We start from the raw sequence: 18,081 nt of genomic DNA on the forward strand, positions 1-18,081 counted from the left end.
CCCTGATCTTTTTTGTCAGTATAGTTGTGATACATTCTGTATATGACCTGAATTGACACTTGTTTATTCCTCTCAAGTACTTATTTCAGGTGCAGAAACAACTCCCAAGATTAACAATAATTAAGATGTGTTATAGTTGACAGATGATATGCAATCGATCATACAAAATTTTTAGGTACCATAGTAATAGTCTTTTTGATAAAATGATTTTTTTAAAATTTAACATTTTATTTCAAAAACAGTTTTCTTACAGGATGATGTACATTTAATTTTTCTTTTTCTTATTTGAAGCAGTTGGTTTCTTCTTCTTTGATGTTTTTGTAAGCATTTTGAGCACAGTCTTAATGGAGAAGTAAATTAACACTGCACTTAATACTACAACACCAAGTATTACAAGTATTACATCAAGTAGGAAGTACTGGAACCAATACAAGTCTAGAGCTGCAGAATGTAAATGTGGTGCTCCTTTGTGCCTGATAACATATTCAACCCAGTAAACAGCTCTTTCCATTGGAGTTTCTGGTTGGTCCCTGAACAACTTTGATAATCTCTTTGCATTTTCTCGGTAACTATAAAGAAATTTGAAATTACACACGTTAACATTATTAATAACTTACTCTTTTTTGTTTGGTTAGTTATGATGCTTAATTCCCTATTATAAGTAATTAATTTAGCAATAAACTAACAAGCAATTAGTAAAATAAGACAAAATACGAGGGTCATCATAAAATTAAATTTCCCTATTAAGAAAAGGAAGAAACAACATATTGGCACCCAATACAGCAATGTTGGAGCTATTTTTCAACATAATCACCACCAGAATTGAGACACTTGTCATATCATGGCATCAGTTTTTGCATGCTGGTGTCGTAGAAGTCTGCTGCCTGGGAATAGAACCAGCGTGTGACATTCTTCTTCACTTCTTTGTCCGTGTGAAAATGCTGACACCGAGCTCGATAGCTGTAGTCACTTAAGTGCGGCCAGTATCCAGTATTTGGGAGATAGTGGGTTCGAACCCCACTGTCGGCAGTCCTGAAGATGGTTTTCCATGGATTCCCAGTTTCACTCCAGGCAAATGCTGGCCCTGTACCTTAATTAAGGCCACAGCTCCTAGCCTTTTCCTGTCTCATCATCGCCATAAAACCAATCAATGTAGGTGCAATATGAAGCAACTTGTAAAAATAAAAATAAAATACTGACAGGTGGACAGGGATTTCTTGAGTTGCAAGAAAAGATTAAAATCACTGGGAGTAAGGTCAGGACTGTACGGTGGATGATCAAACACCTCTCTACCAAACTACTGCAGAACATTTGCTAAGCGTCGAGCTGTATGCGGGCGAGCATTGCCATGGATCAGTACAATACCTACACTGAGCATTCTACATCTCTTGTTTTGAATGGCCCATTGCAATTTTCATAGAAACTTTATCGCAGACCGAACCTTGCAGGCGGTGGGAAAAAGAATACGGACTGCTGTTTCGAGCTTCTGTTGCTGCGCTATTAACAGCAGGCAGGATTTGTTTGGTGGTATATGATTGCTATGTCATAGATCTGCCAAGCATGCTCATATTTCCTGGCTAAATAAGTTTACTTTACAAGAAAAGAAATAGGGAAACTTAATTTCTGAATGCCCTATGTATAAACTAATACTGTACATTGCTAGGACTTCCACGGATAAATAACAGAATAAAGCTGACTACTACTACTTTGTTGATGGGATAAAATCATAGTGAAGGAAAATCATAAGACTGGGTCTCCACGATATTGGTTATGTTATGTGTTTAAATTCACTGCACAAGTCTGTGATGCTTAGGATGGTCAGTGGAACTAGAAGGCTAGGAAGCCGGTAAGAATGTTTGTAGGAACAATCAAATTAGGTACCGTACAGGCCTAAGCAAGGCACAACAAATGGAAGTAGTTTTAGACCTTATCAAATGGAGTGCTCTGGCCTGTGGAATTGCTGAAGGTTGGACATAGTTAAAGAGATGACATCATAATCAGCTGTAGGGAAGTTCTAATTTACATAAATAATAATCTACTGATTTCATACCACTTTACTGACTTGAATACACAAGAACCTTGTTTATCTGGCCCTCATTAATCTGGATCTTCGGTTCATCCAGATCAAAAATAACAAAAATTTATTTTTACTTGTACAGTATTTCTTTTACAGCGTCGACTCTTCTTGAAGGTCTTTTCCGCCAAGGATAGTTAAGGACAGGAATTCTAAGTAATTCAGCCACGGTCTATAAAAGGTACCATCTCAGCGTTCGTCTGGAACTGAGAATGGGATACCATGGAAAAGCATTCCCAGGATGGCCGAGGTAGGATCCGAACCCATGCTCTTCTGAATGCAATGCACTTATATTCACTGATGGTGAATTCGAAAATGAAACCAGCGCTCCATCAGAAGAAACAATAACTCATGGAGAGGTAACTATGCAGGTGGAAAAACTGGTGGCCTATTTAGATACCTAGACTGGGCAGAACTGTTGTTAGTAAAAGGTCTTCATGATTGTGCTGCACGCAAATGCTATACAAATGTAAAACAGAAAAAACTCACACATTATTTTAGTGCATAAAACAGTCATAAATATACGAAAAGAGTTCTTATATTTTTTGTACAATTGAGAAAAGGTATTACTGTACAACTTATGTTAATAGATTATACAGTGGTGGCTCGTTTGGGAGGTGCTAAGGCGCGCGCCCCCCATGGCGTTCCATTAAATTAGGGAATTTTGATCTTAAATGTTAACAAGGGAAATATTTTACTATAAGATTATTATCAAGGGTGCGAGTTGTACTGTACTGCGGCCCGATGCGCTGCTGGCCCTGTGCAGGAGGGCGCTCTCTCATAGCGGACCAAATACTCTGAGTCTCGCTTGACTGGCCTTGAGGGAGCCAATCAGAGGCACAGTAGAGATGTGCTGTTCTAACGGAGATTCCGGCGCGTTTCTGCCGCGGCCTATCGTTGCAGCCAACCTACCCGAAACATTGCTGATCTGATTTCTATTTAACAGGGGTCAGTTTGTGCCATTTCTCTCCTAAAACTAGGAACTATTTTACTGAAGCATTTACCTGAGTTAAATGTGCCGGTATATATTTAAAATAGTCTTGTAATTTTTAGGATTATTAACTAACGAAACGAGTAACGACTGTACCTACTGTCTCCTCGCACTTGACTCATGTTGGCCATACTCACTGGAGAGCGCGATGTTTAGCTGTGTGTTGATGAATGATCTCGTGAGGTGACTGTGACGAGGTGAAATTAGGAGAAAGGTTGTGATTTATATGTAGGCGTAGTGTTATGTTTGCACTTCGTACAGTATGATTACCGTCGAACATATTAAAGAACTAACGTTTTCTTCTCTTTCTATCGAAAAGAAAGTCGAACTGAAGGAGTGTGGTAGGCCGATGTCAGAATTCTCGTTGAAAAAACCGGAGACCAAGGAAAATGAAAATAGGGCTTTTCAAAGACAAATTAATTCTCCTGACGTATATAACAAGAATGCGCGGATATGTGGAAGTGATATCTCAGAAACCTTTTACTGCATTCCTTGCCTGCTATTCTCCCATTCTAGGAAAGGAGATAAATGGATCACCACAGGGGTGATATCAATAGTACCATGGACTCTGAAATGCTTGGTAAAGTCAATGTCGTGTCTTGTTTGAGTGATCACTACAGTGAAACTATTTGTAAACATAATTCGATCGTGGACAAGAACAGGCAAATGTTAATAATAATAATAATAATAATAATAATAATAATAATAATAATAATGATGATGATGATGATGATGATGATGATGATGATGATGATGATGATAATAATAATAAGTGTATAATGCATGGCACTGTATAGTGTTCGAAGTGTGTATCTTGAATACATGGTTTGAAGAACTTGGGATATATTATGGAATTATGAAACTGCTGATATCCACGAGCTGCCACTGAGATTATATAACATGTACTGTATTTGTTTTTTTAGTTTTCCAGATTATCCAGATTTTTGATAATCCGGATCAGTTCCGGTCCCACTTAATCCAGATAAATGAGGTTCTTGTGTATTTCAATTCTCTACACATTGTAACAATCATCGAGTGGAGTGGTCGCGCGTGTTAACCTGCTACAGCTATGGATCTGAGCTCTGAATTCAGGAGGTGAGTGGGTTTGAACGTCACTGTCGGCTGTTCTGAGAATGGTTTTCTGTTGTTTCCCATTTTCAATTTGAGGCAAATACTGGGACAATTCCTATTCATAAGCCACGGCCGATTCTTTCCCCTTCCTTACACAATTTCATTCAACATCGTGCATTTCATGTTCATTAACTCCTCAGTGGAGGTTGGCATCAGGAGAAGGTGTATAAAGGCGGAAACACACTACCGTCAATTCACGTGAAGTCTCGCTGTGCTGAGTTAGTGTGGAGGGGAGGTTGATGATGTCATTGTATGTGGCGTGAAGACGTTCACATATCGGCATATCACAGTATACTTCGTCCTACGACAAGCTACGACTGTATTGAACCCATAATTCTACGGTGAGAAAAATTTTTATTTTTCCCAAATATTTATTTGGTATTCAGAAACTACTGTATGTTTGAGGGCAGCCATTTTTGCGCTCCCAAGAGCCCGATGTTGCGTGGGAAGGTTCCCGCAAGGCGAGCTCGTGGATTGCCGGGACACTTCGGTGGAACTCGAGTGCCCGATAATTTTCTAAATTAATGAATTCTGCACAACGAGGGATTTTGACAAGATAGTAAAGGAAGAAATAAATAAGCAAAATTATTCATATACCCTTTGTGGAGGTAGTGACACCAGGGAAAATTTTAGATGCAGTTAAGCCCAAGTGTGTGTTAGCGTGAGAACAGTGAGCTAGTTACACGTGCCAAGGTCGTGGGCAGAAGAAAAACGCGCGAAACGCACGGGCAGAAACAATTTATTTCTCATGTTGTGAGTGTAGAAAAATTATAAAATTAACACCTAACATAAGTGCAAGTCTGTCCGGAGTTCTGGGACAAGTCTTATCAAAATTGGTCTATTAGAAGCAAATTTGGCAGATTTCACAACCAAGCCTCATAGAGGGGATAGCGTCCTTCCGGAAATTATAAAAGAAACCCCCCCACCGTAGATTTTGGAGTGTCGATCTGGAACTTGAGGCCGCGGGAGCTCGTGCCCGTCGTCATTAGAATTTCGCGCCAGATTGACCGACAATAATCAAATACATGTTCGTGGCTAAAGTCCATATATTTAGTAAGAAGAAAAGTGAATTGGAGAAGCTGTGAACGTTTGCAGACGAACTGGGAAGGTGTAGGCTGGTTGAAAAATACACAGCAGATTTTATTTTTATCATTTCCTGTACTCTTGTAAGTGAAGAAGGTCTGGGGGAAGCGATTCAAAATAGTTCGACTCCCTTATCGGCCGAACACCTGTTCTTGTTGAAACAACGGGGAGAGAAACCACTCTGGGAGACGCATCAGACAGTTATAGCCGACTGCAGAACGAGGGAAGTTCGTGGTGCAAGTTACAAAGAAAGTGCATTATTTATGGTAATTTTTAATCTCGTGTGTGTGTGAAGGGTAGTGTTTGGATGAGTGAGTTTGTAAATATGAAAATGTTATCTGTGAAAATGAGGGGCTAAGTGCGAGGTTGCTGGAGATGATGTAATCAGAATGCTGAGAATGTCACCAATGTGCAGGTCTGTCTATTTTACATTATGTTGTAGTTAGTAGTTAGTTACTGTCTGTCCTAACCAAATTTCCAGATGATTGTCGGGTGAGATTCGTAATTATCAGGCGAAAGGCGTTGTAAATTTTGGTCAGCGTGTGAAAATTTCAGTGTGTAAAGTTCATGTCAAGAACGGTAAAATGCGACGCTTAAAATTTTGTGTTGAGATGAGATATCATTCAAAGTGCGGATTTGTGAACGTTATAAGTGTAAATTTGTCGTGGCGAATATTGTAATTTCAGGTGTCAGTTGCATTCAGAAATGCTGGTCGATAATAATAATAATAATAATAATAATAATAATAATAATAGTAATAATAATAATAATAATAATAATAATAATAATGTCTACCGCGGGATAAGGAAATTCTTCTATGTCAAGTTGCATTTAACCAGTTATTTTTACAAGGATCGTAAGCATATTTAGATAATGTCAACGAAATTTGTTAGAGTTACAGTCGTTAATGGGAAGAAAATTTTGAGACATCGTGTATACTTGAATTGCGAAAGGTCGATGCGTGCTCTTGGATTTTTGAGGTTCGAAAGTCGTAATAATAGTAAAGTCAGAGATATGCTTAATAATGTTGTCGTTTTCACCAGGGGATCGAAGTATGAAAAAGGGTCTGGAAGGAAAAGGGATTGAGAGCGATGGATTTATATGTACGTGGAGATGAGAGAGAAGTGTTACCGCTGAAATAAAGCGATGAGAAAGAGTGTTGAGACATTTTTGTAGAGGAAGTATTTAGGAACAGGCTGTGTGAAACAGGCTGTATTGTTTTCCGCAATCAATCCGAACTTGAGACGACTATGATGTGAAGCATTGTAAATTGATAGAACGATTCCAAGTGAAAACGACTCTAGTAAAATGTAAAGGTCTTGGTAGTAAACATCCAGTGATTTTTGTTAAGATAAGGTACGGCCTCACGGATTGAAGAGCAATTTTGACACACGGTTGGGTTATATTTAATTTGTTCATTGGAGAGGTCATGGATAAGATGGTTGGAATTGATGATAGGCGATCTGAGAATTTCGAATGCGATGGTGATGATTATTATTTTGAAGGCGTCCACTAAAAGGGTACACGTGTGTGGGAAATTTTAATTTGCTTCCCTAATACTTCAGTGCACAGGCTGAGATTGTGTTCGAGGTGGAGAACCGTTCGTCACGTCTATTTATTTTTTGAGTTCACATATTATGATGAGGTAGACACTTGTTGTATTTTTTTTTTTTTTTCGAGAGGTAGGCACTTACCGTGTTTCGACTTGCATTCTTTTGATAAGAGACGTAGTTCCGTCGTGCGTATTTTTTGTCTGACCAGATTCAGTGTTACTGTTGGAGGTTTGTTGGAAATTGCATTTCGCCTGATATGTTAAGGGAGACGTAGTACGACCCACTTTGACGCCCGACGATAGATTTAGGACGTCACGTGTTTATTCTTGGAGTCATTGATGATGAGACGTCCTAGGTCACGCCCGACGATAGGACTTGGAAGGCATCATGTATATACTGATTAGGTTTAGGGTGTACAGATTTCAAGTGAGCCCGACGATAGGTCTGGGATGGTAGCTGTACACACTCAAGTCTCAGTTTAGATGTTCTCTTTTGTTTGTTCTTTTTGGAAGTGGCCTGGAGGAAGGTAGCAGTTACAGTGCGATATGATTTATTGTAGAGGGTCTATGCGAAGCTCTCATTGAGATAACGGGACTGCTGTTGACAAACGAGGGCTGTCCAAGTGCGGGACATCGACCCGATCTAGATTAAATATTTTTACTGTGTTTCTTCGTGCGTGTTAAGCTGTATGACTTTGAGATGTTAATTTATTTTTACGAACTTCATTGTTTTTCGTTTGATAGTGTGCATATTGACACTCAGTGTTTTAGAATGAGACTTGAGTTGCGAATGCGGTTTCGATTCGTCAGCCAGTGATTTTATTTTATTTTAATCTTGTCATATTTTCATTCTGATTCATAGGTAGAATAAGTAAGTAATCACTTTACCAGTAGTGTGGGGACAGACAGTAAATAGAGAGATCTGTACTGGTAGCATTGTTGTCAAGGGAAAGAATTCCTTAAATTTGTAGTAAATTTTAGCGTGGACTGGTAAATTTATTAAGCATAATAAACCCATTTCTAACCTGAAAATCGATTCAATAATAATATTTTCAAGTGACTTTTCACTTTTTGATTAACTTCAGTGTTTGGCATTTCTTCTAAATGCATGATTAGTAAATGTTTCCTGCATTTCGCAGTTTTGTTCCTTTAGAACGACTTAACGTAAGATCCTCTCGGATCATGTTGTTGTTGGTTCCTTCCGAACAACTGTTTGGGTGATGCACGTTTAGCATCGGGATTAACGTATCACTTAAGGGTGTCATGAATGACAAATACATGGTGGAATTTTAGGTCAATTGTGAATGATGCTGTTAACTTGTAGTGAACACCATGCTTTCCCATAATATTTCGCAACCTATCCAAAGCAACTGATAGTCAGTTTGGTTCGATTAAGGGTCCATTCGGCGGATGTTTCCGTATCCGTGAAGGGTATTTGACTGGTGGATAACCTTAATTAAGAGAAAATCAGGCGTTCTAATTGTTGAAAGTCAGATTTTCCACGGATCGTGGGGATTAACTCTCAGTTCTCGTTTGGAATGATAGGTGCCCGGTTTTCAGGTCTTCCCTTTTTCAGTTTTTCAGTTTCGCTGTCCACTAAAATATTAGCTTCTCCGAAGCAACTCTTCGACATTTGAAGAAACGAAGTGACGTTATGTAATGTGACTGTGTTTGGAACATTCAAAGTCAATAATTTAATTTTGTTTTATTTTTGTGGCAAGAATGCATATTAAATTAATTATGTTATCGTGCTATTTCAGTTTAATAAAAGTTAGTAAGCACATTTTTGCTCCTCATTTCAAGTAGTTAGGCTTTCTTCTGAACCCCATCGTTTGGTCAAGATCGTGACCGAATTTATTCCCGCAACGACCCATGATTTAAGAGTTCTAAATTGTTCTACTATAGCAGCCGTGGCCGACCAACGATGGAATGGTAAGTTCAAGGGTTCAGTAGAAGTGGCGCCATCAACTTTGGGGCCTTAATGTCACGATAACGATGAGGAGCCCAAAGTCACGATAACGATATGATGCCACGATAACGATAATGAAATTATCCATTGAAAATAAATGTTAGAAAAATATAAAATAATGTTGAGGCTTAAGCCACATTATAAATAATACAAGCGGGTGAAAATTATGGCTGAGCCACAGTTAAACGAATTATGCCCAATGAGAGTGCTAGATATTAACACGTTTAATGAGGAGCGTAACTACTTGGTAGATAATAATAATAATAACAGTCACAATGCATTTTAGGAAACCAGTACTTAAAGCTTTATTGAAGCTTATGTCATGTTGCCAATATAAATTTTGGAAGTGGTAACGCTGAATTACATTCAAAGTTTATGCGTTAACATGTTCTTTGTTTAATTAATTTACGGAAGCGAAACCATTTGGGATATTTATCCAGAGTAACTTATTAACTTTAGAATTTTCTTTTTATTAAACAAGTTTGTGATACCAGCCATGTAAACAAAATTTTATAAGACAACTGTTGGAATGTTGTCAGTTTCGGTATTAAATTATAACAGCGTTTGTATGTGAAAACGCAGTAGATAGTGAATTCTTTCCCTAGTAGTTTGGAGTATTCTGGTTGCATCAACAGCCAGCGTACTCATTATTGTATTCTTTGTGGTATTGTGAGATGGAAGGTCAGGTGATGATGGATCTGCTAATGCAGAGGATGGAAGAAATGAATAGTAAGTTGATGGAGGACATGAAAGTCCAGAATGAGAATTTAAATAGTAAGATAAATGAGAACTTGAATAGTAAGATAGACAGTTTGGATAGTAAGATGGAGGACGCGAAAGTCCAGAGTGAGAATTTGAGAGAGGACATGAAGGCTCATAATGAAAGTTTGGATGGTAAGATTGAGGAGTTGCAGTCTAGTTTGAAAGACACTCGTGAGGAGTTACAGAGTAGTATTGAGGATACCCAGGCTAGGTGTAAAGAGTCTAGTGATGAGTTGAAGGCTGGATTGAAGAACGTAGTTCGTGAGACATACACTATGTGCACCGAACTTAAAGAGGAAGTTAGGGGTGAGATAGGTAAACTCAACCAGCGTTTTGATGATAGCCGAGTGGAAATTAGGGATGAAATTGACAGACAATTTGCGGAAGTGCAGGTCAGTTTAAAGAACGATTTCGACAAACAGTTTTCCAAAATCCATGACAGTTTAAAAACTGATATGGACAAGCGTTTCGACGAAAGCCACGACATGTACAGTAGGTTATGTGATAGTCAGGATGAGATGAGGAAGGAACTTGACAAGCATTTACTGGAAAGCCAGGCGGCGCATAAGCAGCTGATCGACAGCCAGGTTGAATTTAAGGACGACGTTACACAACAGGTCGTAGAGATGCGGATCTCCAGTGATAAGGAAAAGGGGAAAACGCTAACCATAATAGAGGAACAACGTCAAATATTATCTGCGGACATTCAGTCACTGAACAATAAGGTAGATAAAATGAGTGTGGAATTGGAGAGTCAGGTATTGTCAAAAACCGAAACCATGGAGAAGAAACTGTTGCAAGTTAATGAGGAAGCAATTAGTAAACTCCAAGCGGCTAATGAGGACTCCGAAATTTTAATTAAAGAAATTCAAGAGGAGTTAGTTGAAATGAAAAACGAACATACCAGGGAATTCAACGACAGGCAAGTTAGTATAGAACAGGACTTAAGGGAAATCACGTCAGCCCAGGAAGAGACAGACAAGAAAGTTGGGTTCATTAAGAGCGAAGTAAGCAGTTGGATTAGCAGCGTGGTAGATATGCAGTCCAAGGTGGACAAAGTATTGAGTCAAGCATCGACAGCTGTTAACTTTGACCTCAGTGGTCAATTGCCAAATATCAATCATGTGAATAATAACGGTCAGAGCTCGAATGTAGATACCAGTCGATCTCAAAGCTCAGGGGTCACCAACGTTATTAACATGATCAAGTTACATGAGGACCAGCCCAAGAAATTTAATGGAGGTCCACATACCACGCCGAAGGGGTTTCTTAAGGATCTCAGGGAGTACATCCGGGACGCCAAGATTCCTGAGGAACGTCAGTTGAGGGTAGCTGAAAGATATTTAGAGGGGGCACCACTTTTATGGTTTAAAGGCTTCCGATACCACTTTGATACCTTTGATGAGTTCCAGAGGGCGTTTCTTAATAAATTTTGGAGTACGGAAATTCAGCAGAGTCTTAGATTAGAGCTATACTCACGTCGGTATAATGCAATAGGCCCTACAAAGTTCAGTGAATACTTTATTGCACAAATGGTAAAGTTCAGAGAACTTGAGGCGCCGCCCTCGGAGCAAGAGTTGGTACAGGCCATCCAGAAGCAGTTACCTCCCGAAGTACAAAGGATGCTCATTGCATCAAAGGTAGAGACCCCCATGCAGGCAGAAATGATCCTTAGGCAATTGGATCATACCCATAATCAAATAGCACCCAGAGGGGGACGATCGCACGAGCAACATGTAAACACTGTTAGCCAGGTCCCAGAGGGAAGTCCAGAGGCACCTGAGCAGGGGAAACCACAGCCGATTGAGCGGAGGCGTGAGTTTCGGAATAACTGGGAACCCTCGCATCCACGAAATGAGGATTGGAAAAGACGTAGGGGTAATGGGAATTATCCACAAAGGAGGAACCCTTACTGGAGGCGATACGATGGGGACAGAGAAAACCAGAGGAATTTCAGGAATGGACTTAATAACCGCAGGGACTGGGGAAATAATCGAACCCAGAACTTCCGCCGTGATGAGGATGAACGGTACCGTGAACGTGTTCAGTACACCGACGGGTTAAGGAAGGACCACGAAAGGAAGAAATGGCAGGGGGCTATACAGCGCCAGGACGTCAACACCGATTGTTTCGGGGCTGAAAGTTTGGAATTCCAGAAGGCACATAGGCAAGACCAACGAAACTCCGGTCTGAACCCATTTGCGCCAGATTTCGAGCAAGAGTCAATGTCGACTCTTGATAGAAGAAAAATAACTTCAAATTCCCAGTAGGAAAAGGTTCAGAGTCTTTCATCCCAGATTCTGAAGGAGAGACAACCAAATGACGCACATAACATCAGTAACATCAAGAAACAGACTCCTGGCAACTCCCAATTCAATGATGACCGCAACCCAATAAGAAGATTAAAGGTTTATCATAGAGCCGAAGAAAGAATTCCACTACAGGATGACGCAGCCTTACCAGCTGGGGAAATGGTCACCGAAGAAGAAGAAGAATAAGAAGAGGTACAACCCGTAAATATGATCGTCACGTCGAGAGGAAGACAGGTCGAGGCACCACTCCAAGGACAGGCAAGCAGCGGGAGTAAAGAAGAGAAAGACGCTGAATGTTTACAATGTTCATTCTTAAGAGAAGACTTTGTTGATGACATCTGTAACGCGATCCTATTGTTGGAAGAAGAAAACAGGGAAATACGTGAAAGTAACAGAGCCCTACGTCAAGAGTGAGATCGGCTGGGAAAGTTTACGTAGAATCATGGTTCATCTGTATCAAAATTCCCATGTACACTTTAGAATTTTGAAGGAATATATCTGTTTAAATATTTCCCCTTTCTGGGTAAACATTTCGTTGTTGTAGGTGGATTATGAACCCATAATTCTACGGTGAGAAAAATTTTTATTTTTCCCAAATATTTATTTGGTATTCAGAAACTACTGTATGTTTGAGGGCAGCCATTTTTGCGCTCCCAAGAGCCCGATGTTGCGTGGGAAGGTTCCCGCAAGGCGAGCTCGTGGATTGCCGGGACACTTCGGTGGAACTCGAGTGCCCGATAATTTTCTAAATTAATGAATTCTGCACAACGAGGGATTTTGACAAGATAGTAAAGGAAGAAATAAATAAGCAAAATTATTCATATACCCTTTGTGGAGGTAGTGACACCAGGGAAAATTTTAGATGCAGTTAAGCCCAAGTGTGTGTTAGCGTGAGAACAGTGAGCTAGTTACACGTGCCAAGGTCGTGGGCAGAAGAAAAACGCGCGAAACGCACGGGCAGAAACAATTTATTTCTCATGTTGTGAGTGTAGAAAAATTATAAAATTAACACCTAACATAAGTGCAAGTCTGTCCGGAGTTCTGGGACAAGTCTTATCAAAATTGGTCTATTAGAAGCAAATTTGGCAGATTTCACAACCAAGCCTCATAGAGGGGATAGCGTCCTTCCGGAAATTATAAAAGAAACCCCCCCACCGTAGATTTTGGAGTGTCGATCTGGAACTTGAGGCCGCGGGAGCTCGTGCCCGTCGTCATTAGAATTTCGCGCCAGATTGACCGACAATAATCAAATACATGTTCGTGGCTAAAGTCCATATATTTAGTAAGAAGAAAAGTGAATTGGAGAAGCTGTGAACGTTTGCAGACGAACTGGGAAGGTGTAGGCTGGTTGAAAAATACACAGCAGATTTTATTTTTATCATTTCCTGTACTCTTGTAAGTGAAGAAGGTCTGGGGGAAGCGATTCAAAATAGTTCGACTCCCTTATCGGCCGAACACCTGTTCTTGTTGAAACAACGGGGAGAGAAACCACTCTGGGAGACGCATCAGACAGTTATAGCCGACTGCAGAACGAGGGAAGTTCGTGGTGCAAGTTACAAAGAAAGTGCATTATTTATGGTAATTTTTAATCTCGTGTGTGTGTGAAGGGTAGTGTTTGGATGAGTGAGTTTGTAAATATGAAAATGTTATCTGTGAAAATGAGGGGCTAAGTGCGAGGTTGCTGGAGATGATGTAATCAGAATGCTGAGAATGTCACCAATGTGCAGGTCTGTCTATTTTACATTATGTTGTAGTTAGTAGTTAGTTACTGTCTGTCCTAACCAAATTTCCAGATGATTGTCGGGTGAGATTCGTAATTATCAGGCGAAAGGCGTTGTAAATTTTGGTCAGCGTGTGAAAATTTCAGTGTGTAAAGTTCATGTCAAGAACGGTAAAATGCGACGCTTAAAATTTTGTGTTGAGATGAGATATCATTCAAAGTGCGGATTTGTGAACGTTATAAGTGTAAATTTGTCGTGGCGAATATTGTAATTTCAGGTGTCAGTTGCATTCAGAAATGCTGGTCGATAATAATAATAATAATAATAATAATAATAATAATAATAATAGTAATAATAATAATAATAATAATAATAATAATGTCTACCGCGGGATAAGGAAATTCTTCTATGTCAAGTTGCATTTAACCAGTTATTTTTACAAGGATCGTAAGCATATTTAGATAATGTCAACGAAATTTGTTAGAGTTACAGTCGTTAATGGGAAGAAAATTTTGAGACATCGTGTATACTTGAATTGCGAAAGGTCGATGCGTGCTCTTGGATTTTTGAGGTTCGAAAGTCGTAATAATAGTAAAGTCAGAGATATGCTTAATAATGTTGTCGTTTTCACCAGGGGATCGAAGTATGAAAAAGGGTCTGGAAGGAAAAGGGATTGAGAGCGATGGATTTATATGTACGTGGAGATGAGAGAGAAGTGTTACCGCTGAAATAAAGCGATGAGAAAGAGTGTTGAGACATTTTTGTAGAGGAAGTATTTAGGAACAGGCTGTGTGAAACAGGCTGTATTGTTGTGAAGCATTGTAAATTGATAGAACGATTCCAAGTGAAAACGACTCTAGTAAAATGTAAAGGTCTTGGTAGTAAACATCCAGTGATTTTTGTTAAGATAAGGTACGGCCTCACGGATTGAAGAGCAATTTTGACACACGGTTGGGTTATATTTAATTTGTTCATTGGAGAGGTCATGGATAAGATGGTTGGAATTGATGATAGGCGATCTGAGAATTTCGAATGCGATGGTGATGATTATTATTTTGAAGGCGTCCACTAAAAGGGTACACGTGTGTGGGAAATTTTAATTTGCTTCCCTAATACTTCAGTGCACAGGCTGAGATTGTGTTCGAGGTGGAGAACCGTTCGTCACGTCTATTTATTTTTTGAGTTCACATATTATGATGAGGTAGACACTTGTTGTAATTTTTTTTTTTTTTTCGAGAGGTAGGCACTTACCGTGTTTCGACTTGCATTCTTTTGATAAGAGACGTAGTTCCGTCGTGCGTATTTTTTGTCTGACCAGATTCAGTGTTACTGTTGGAGGTTTGTTGGAAATTGCATTTCGCCTGATATGTTAAGGGAGACGTAGTACGACCCACTTTGACGCCCGACGATAGATTTAGGACGTCACGTGTTTATTCTTGGAGTCATTGATGATGAGACGTCCTAGGTCACGCCCGACGATAGGACTTGGAAGGCATCATGTATATACTGATTAGGTTTAGGGTGTACAGATTTCAAGTGAGCCCGACGATAGGTCTGGGATGGTAGCTGTACACACTCAAGTCTCAGTTTAGATGTTCTCTTTTGTTTGTTCTTTTTGGAAGTGGCCTGGAGGAAGGTAGCAGTTACAGTGCGATATGATTTATTGTAGAGGGTCTATGCGAAGCTCTCATTGAGATAACGGGACTGCTGTTGACAAACGAGGGCTGTCCAAGTGCGGGACATCGACCCGATCTAGATTAAATATTTTTACTGTGTTTCTTCGTGCGTGTTAAGCTGTATGACTTTGAGATGTTAATTTATTTTTACGAACTTCATTGTTTTTCGTTTGATAGTGTGCATATTGACACTCAGTGTTTTAGAATGAGACTTGAGTTGCGAATGCGGTTTCGATTCGTCAGCCAGTGATTTTATTTTATTTTAATCTTGTCATATTTTCATTCTGATTCATAGGTAGAATAAGTAAGTAATCACTTTACCAGTAGTGTGGGGACAGACAGTAAATAGAGAGATCTGTACTGGTAGCATTGTTGTCAAGGGAAAGAATTCCTTAAATTTGTAGTAAATTTTAGCGTGGACTGGTAAATTTATTAAGCATAATAAACCCATTTCTAACCTGAAAATCGATTCAATAATAATATTTTCAAGTGACTTTTCACTTTTTGATTAACTTCAGTGTTTGGCATTTCTTCTAAATGCATGATTAGTAAATGTTTCCTGCATTTCGCAGTTTTGTTCCTTTAGAACGACTTAACGTAAGATCCTCTCGGATCATGTTGTTGTTGGTTCCTTCCGAACAACTGTTTGGGTGATGCACGTTTAGCATCGGGATTAACGTATCACTTAAGGGTGTCATGAATGACAAATACATGGTGGAATTTTAGGTCAATTGTGAATGATGCTGTTAACTTGTAGTGAACACCATGCTTTCCCATAATATTTCGCAACCTATCCAAAGCAACTGATAGTCAGTTTGGTTCGATTAAGGGTCCATTCGGCGGATGTTTCCGTATCCGTGAAGGGTATTTGACTGGTGGATAACCTTAATTAAGAGAAAATCAGGCGTTCTAATTGTTGAAAGTCAGATTTTCCACGGATCGTGTGGATTAACTCTCAGTTCTCGTTTGGAATGATAGGTGCCCGGTTTTCAGGTCTTCCCTTTTTCAGTTTTTCAGTTTCGCTGTCCACTAAAATATTAGCTTCTCCGAAGCAACTCTTCGACATTTGAAGAAACGAAGTGACGTTATGTAATGTGACTGTGTTTGGAACATTCAAAGTCAATAATTTAATTTTGTTTTATTTTTGTGGCAAGAATGCATATTAAATTAATTATGTTATCGTGCTATTTCAGTTTAATAAAAGTTAGTAAGCACATTTTTGCTCCTCATTTCAAGTAGTTAGGCTTTCTTCTGAACCCCATCGTTTGGTCAAGATCGTGACCGAATTTATTCCCGCAACGACCCATGATTTAAGAGTTCTAAATTGTTCTACTATAGCAGCCGTGGCCGACCAACGATGGAATGGTAAGTTCAAGGGTTCAGTATATCCAGTTCATTGGATTCTGATGATCTTTTAATTGTCTGTGCTGTTTCTGTTGCCATGAGTACTGTCTGTCGCAAACGACAGTGGGTACATGAAACTAAATTCCCCAGGGAAGAAAAGGGTGAATACCACAATTTAGTAATGGAGCTGAATGGGCATCCAGAAAGATTTCAGATGTACATCAGGCTGAACAAAGATGAATTCAACTACTTACATAATCTCATCAAGGATGAAATTGTAGGCCAATGTACGCTCTGCATTGAAACCGATTTGGAGGAATCCTACACAGGAGGTTTTTCAGATATGAGAATACTGTATTTCAAAAATCACTTCAACTCACCTGAAGGCTCTGTGCCATGGCAATTACCAACCATTCGTTGTGGAAGAATACATTGAACGAAGAAGAAAAAAACTGCGCAGTAGTGAATGGATCAAACGAACATATATTCACCGATTTCTAATTCATCAGGATAATGTGTATTTGTAATTTGTATAGTATTTAAATTATTATTATTATTATTATTATTATTATTATTATTATTATTATTATTATTATTATTATTATTATTATTATTATTATTGACAAACTCTACCTGATTGTTGGTATAGCACCCTCCACTATCAGAAGGGCTGTTGCTGCTGATGCAGAGAGGACAAAGCAGTCTAATGATTCTCGCCACCCACTGCATGATCACCAGGCTGTAGTCTGTCGACTGAAGTCGAGAAAGAGCTTCATCACCAGGACTCAACCACTGGTAGGAACACCTGAGTCTAACCGCATCACCAGGTGGAAGAGCATGCTGCCTCCTGATACTCTGGCAAAGGAAGAGCTAGCTCCAGGAAATGACCTGCCCTACCATATTTGGAGATCACTTAATCGTCAGGGTGGGCGTACCTCTTTGCAAGACCAACATGCAAAAATGGGGCCATACTTCCAGCTGATGGAGACGTATCCTGCGAGTGTGGTGTAACACAAGATCCGAACCACCTGCTCATCTGTCCCCTACTAGAACATCCCTGCACTACACAGGACCTGATTGAGGCGAACAACAAGGCCATCGGAGTTGCTACATTTTGGAAATGCTGACCGGACACGGAATGATGATGATGATGATGATTATTATTATTATTATTATTATTATTATTATTATTATTATTATTATTATTATTATTATTATTATTATTATTATTATTATTATTATTATTATTATTATTATTATTATTATTATTATTATTGTGATAATAATCATAAGTAAAATAGTGGACTGTTTTCAACAACTGAATGCCTATTAAAATTAGTACCTGTGATATTTAATTACTTTCCTATTTTGCCCCATGTCTCGTGCTGCATTTGCTGATTTCTGTAGTTAATCGAATATATCTCGTACAGATTCTCATGTACTCTCACCAATTCAATTAACATTTC

General features: G+C 39.2%; 1 protein-coding gene across 1 annotated transcript in view; it reads right to left on the bottom strand.

Moving 5' to 3' along the window:
* Positions 1–207: 207 nt before the first annotated feature.
* LOC136882627 (UDP-glycosyltransferase UGT5) overlaps positions 208–18,081 on the bottom strand; it is a 54,129-nt gene continuing 36,255 nt past the window's right edge. The window contains exon 6 of the mRNA XM_068230052.1: positions 208–569. Within this exon, the coding sequence (XP_068086153.1) occupies positions 266–569 (304 nt within the window). The 3' untranslated portion in view covers positions 208–265. The remainder of the gene's footprint in view (positions 570–18,081) is intronic.

Source organism: Anabrus simplex, chromosome 1, assembly GCF_040414725.1.
Source record: "Anabrus simplex isolate iqAnaSimp1 chromosome 1, ASM4041472v1, whole genome shotgun sequence".
Taxonomy (NCBI): domain Eukaryota; kingdom Metazoa; phylum Arthropoda; class Insecta; order Orthoptera; family Tettigoniidae; genus Anabrus; species Anabrus simplex.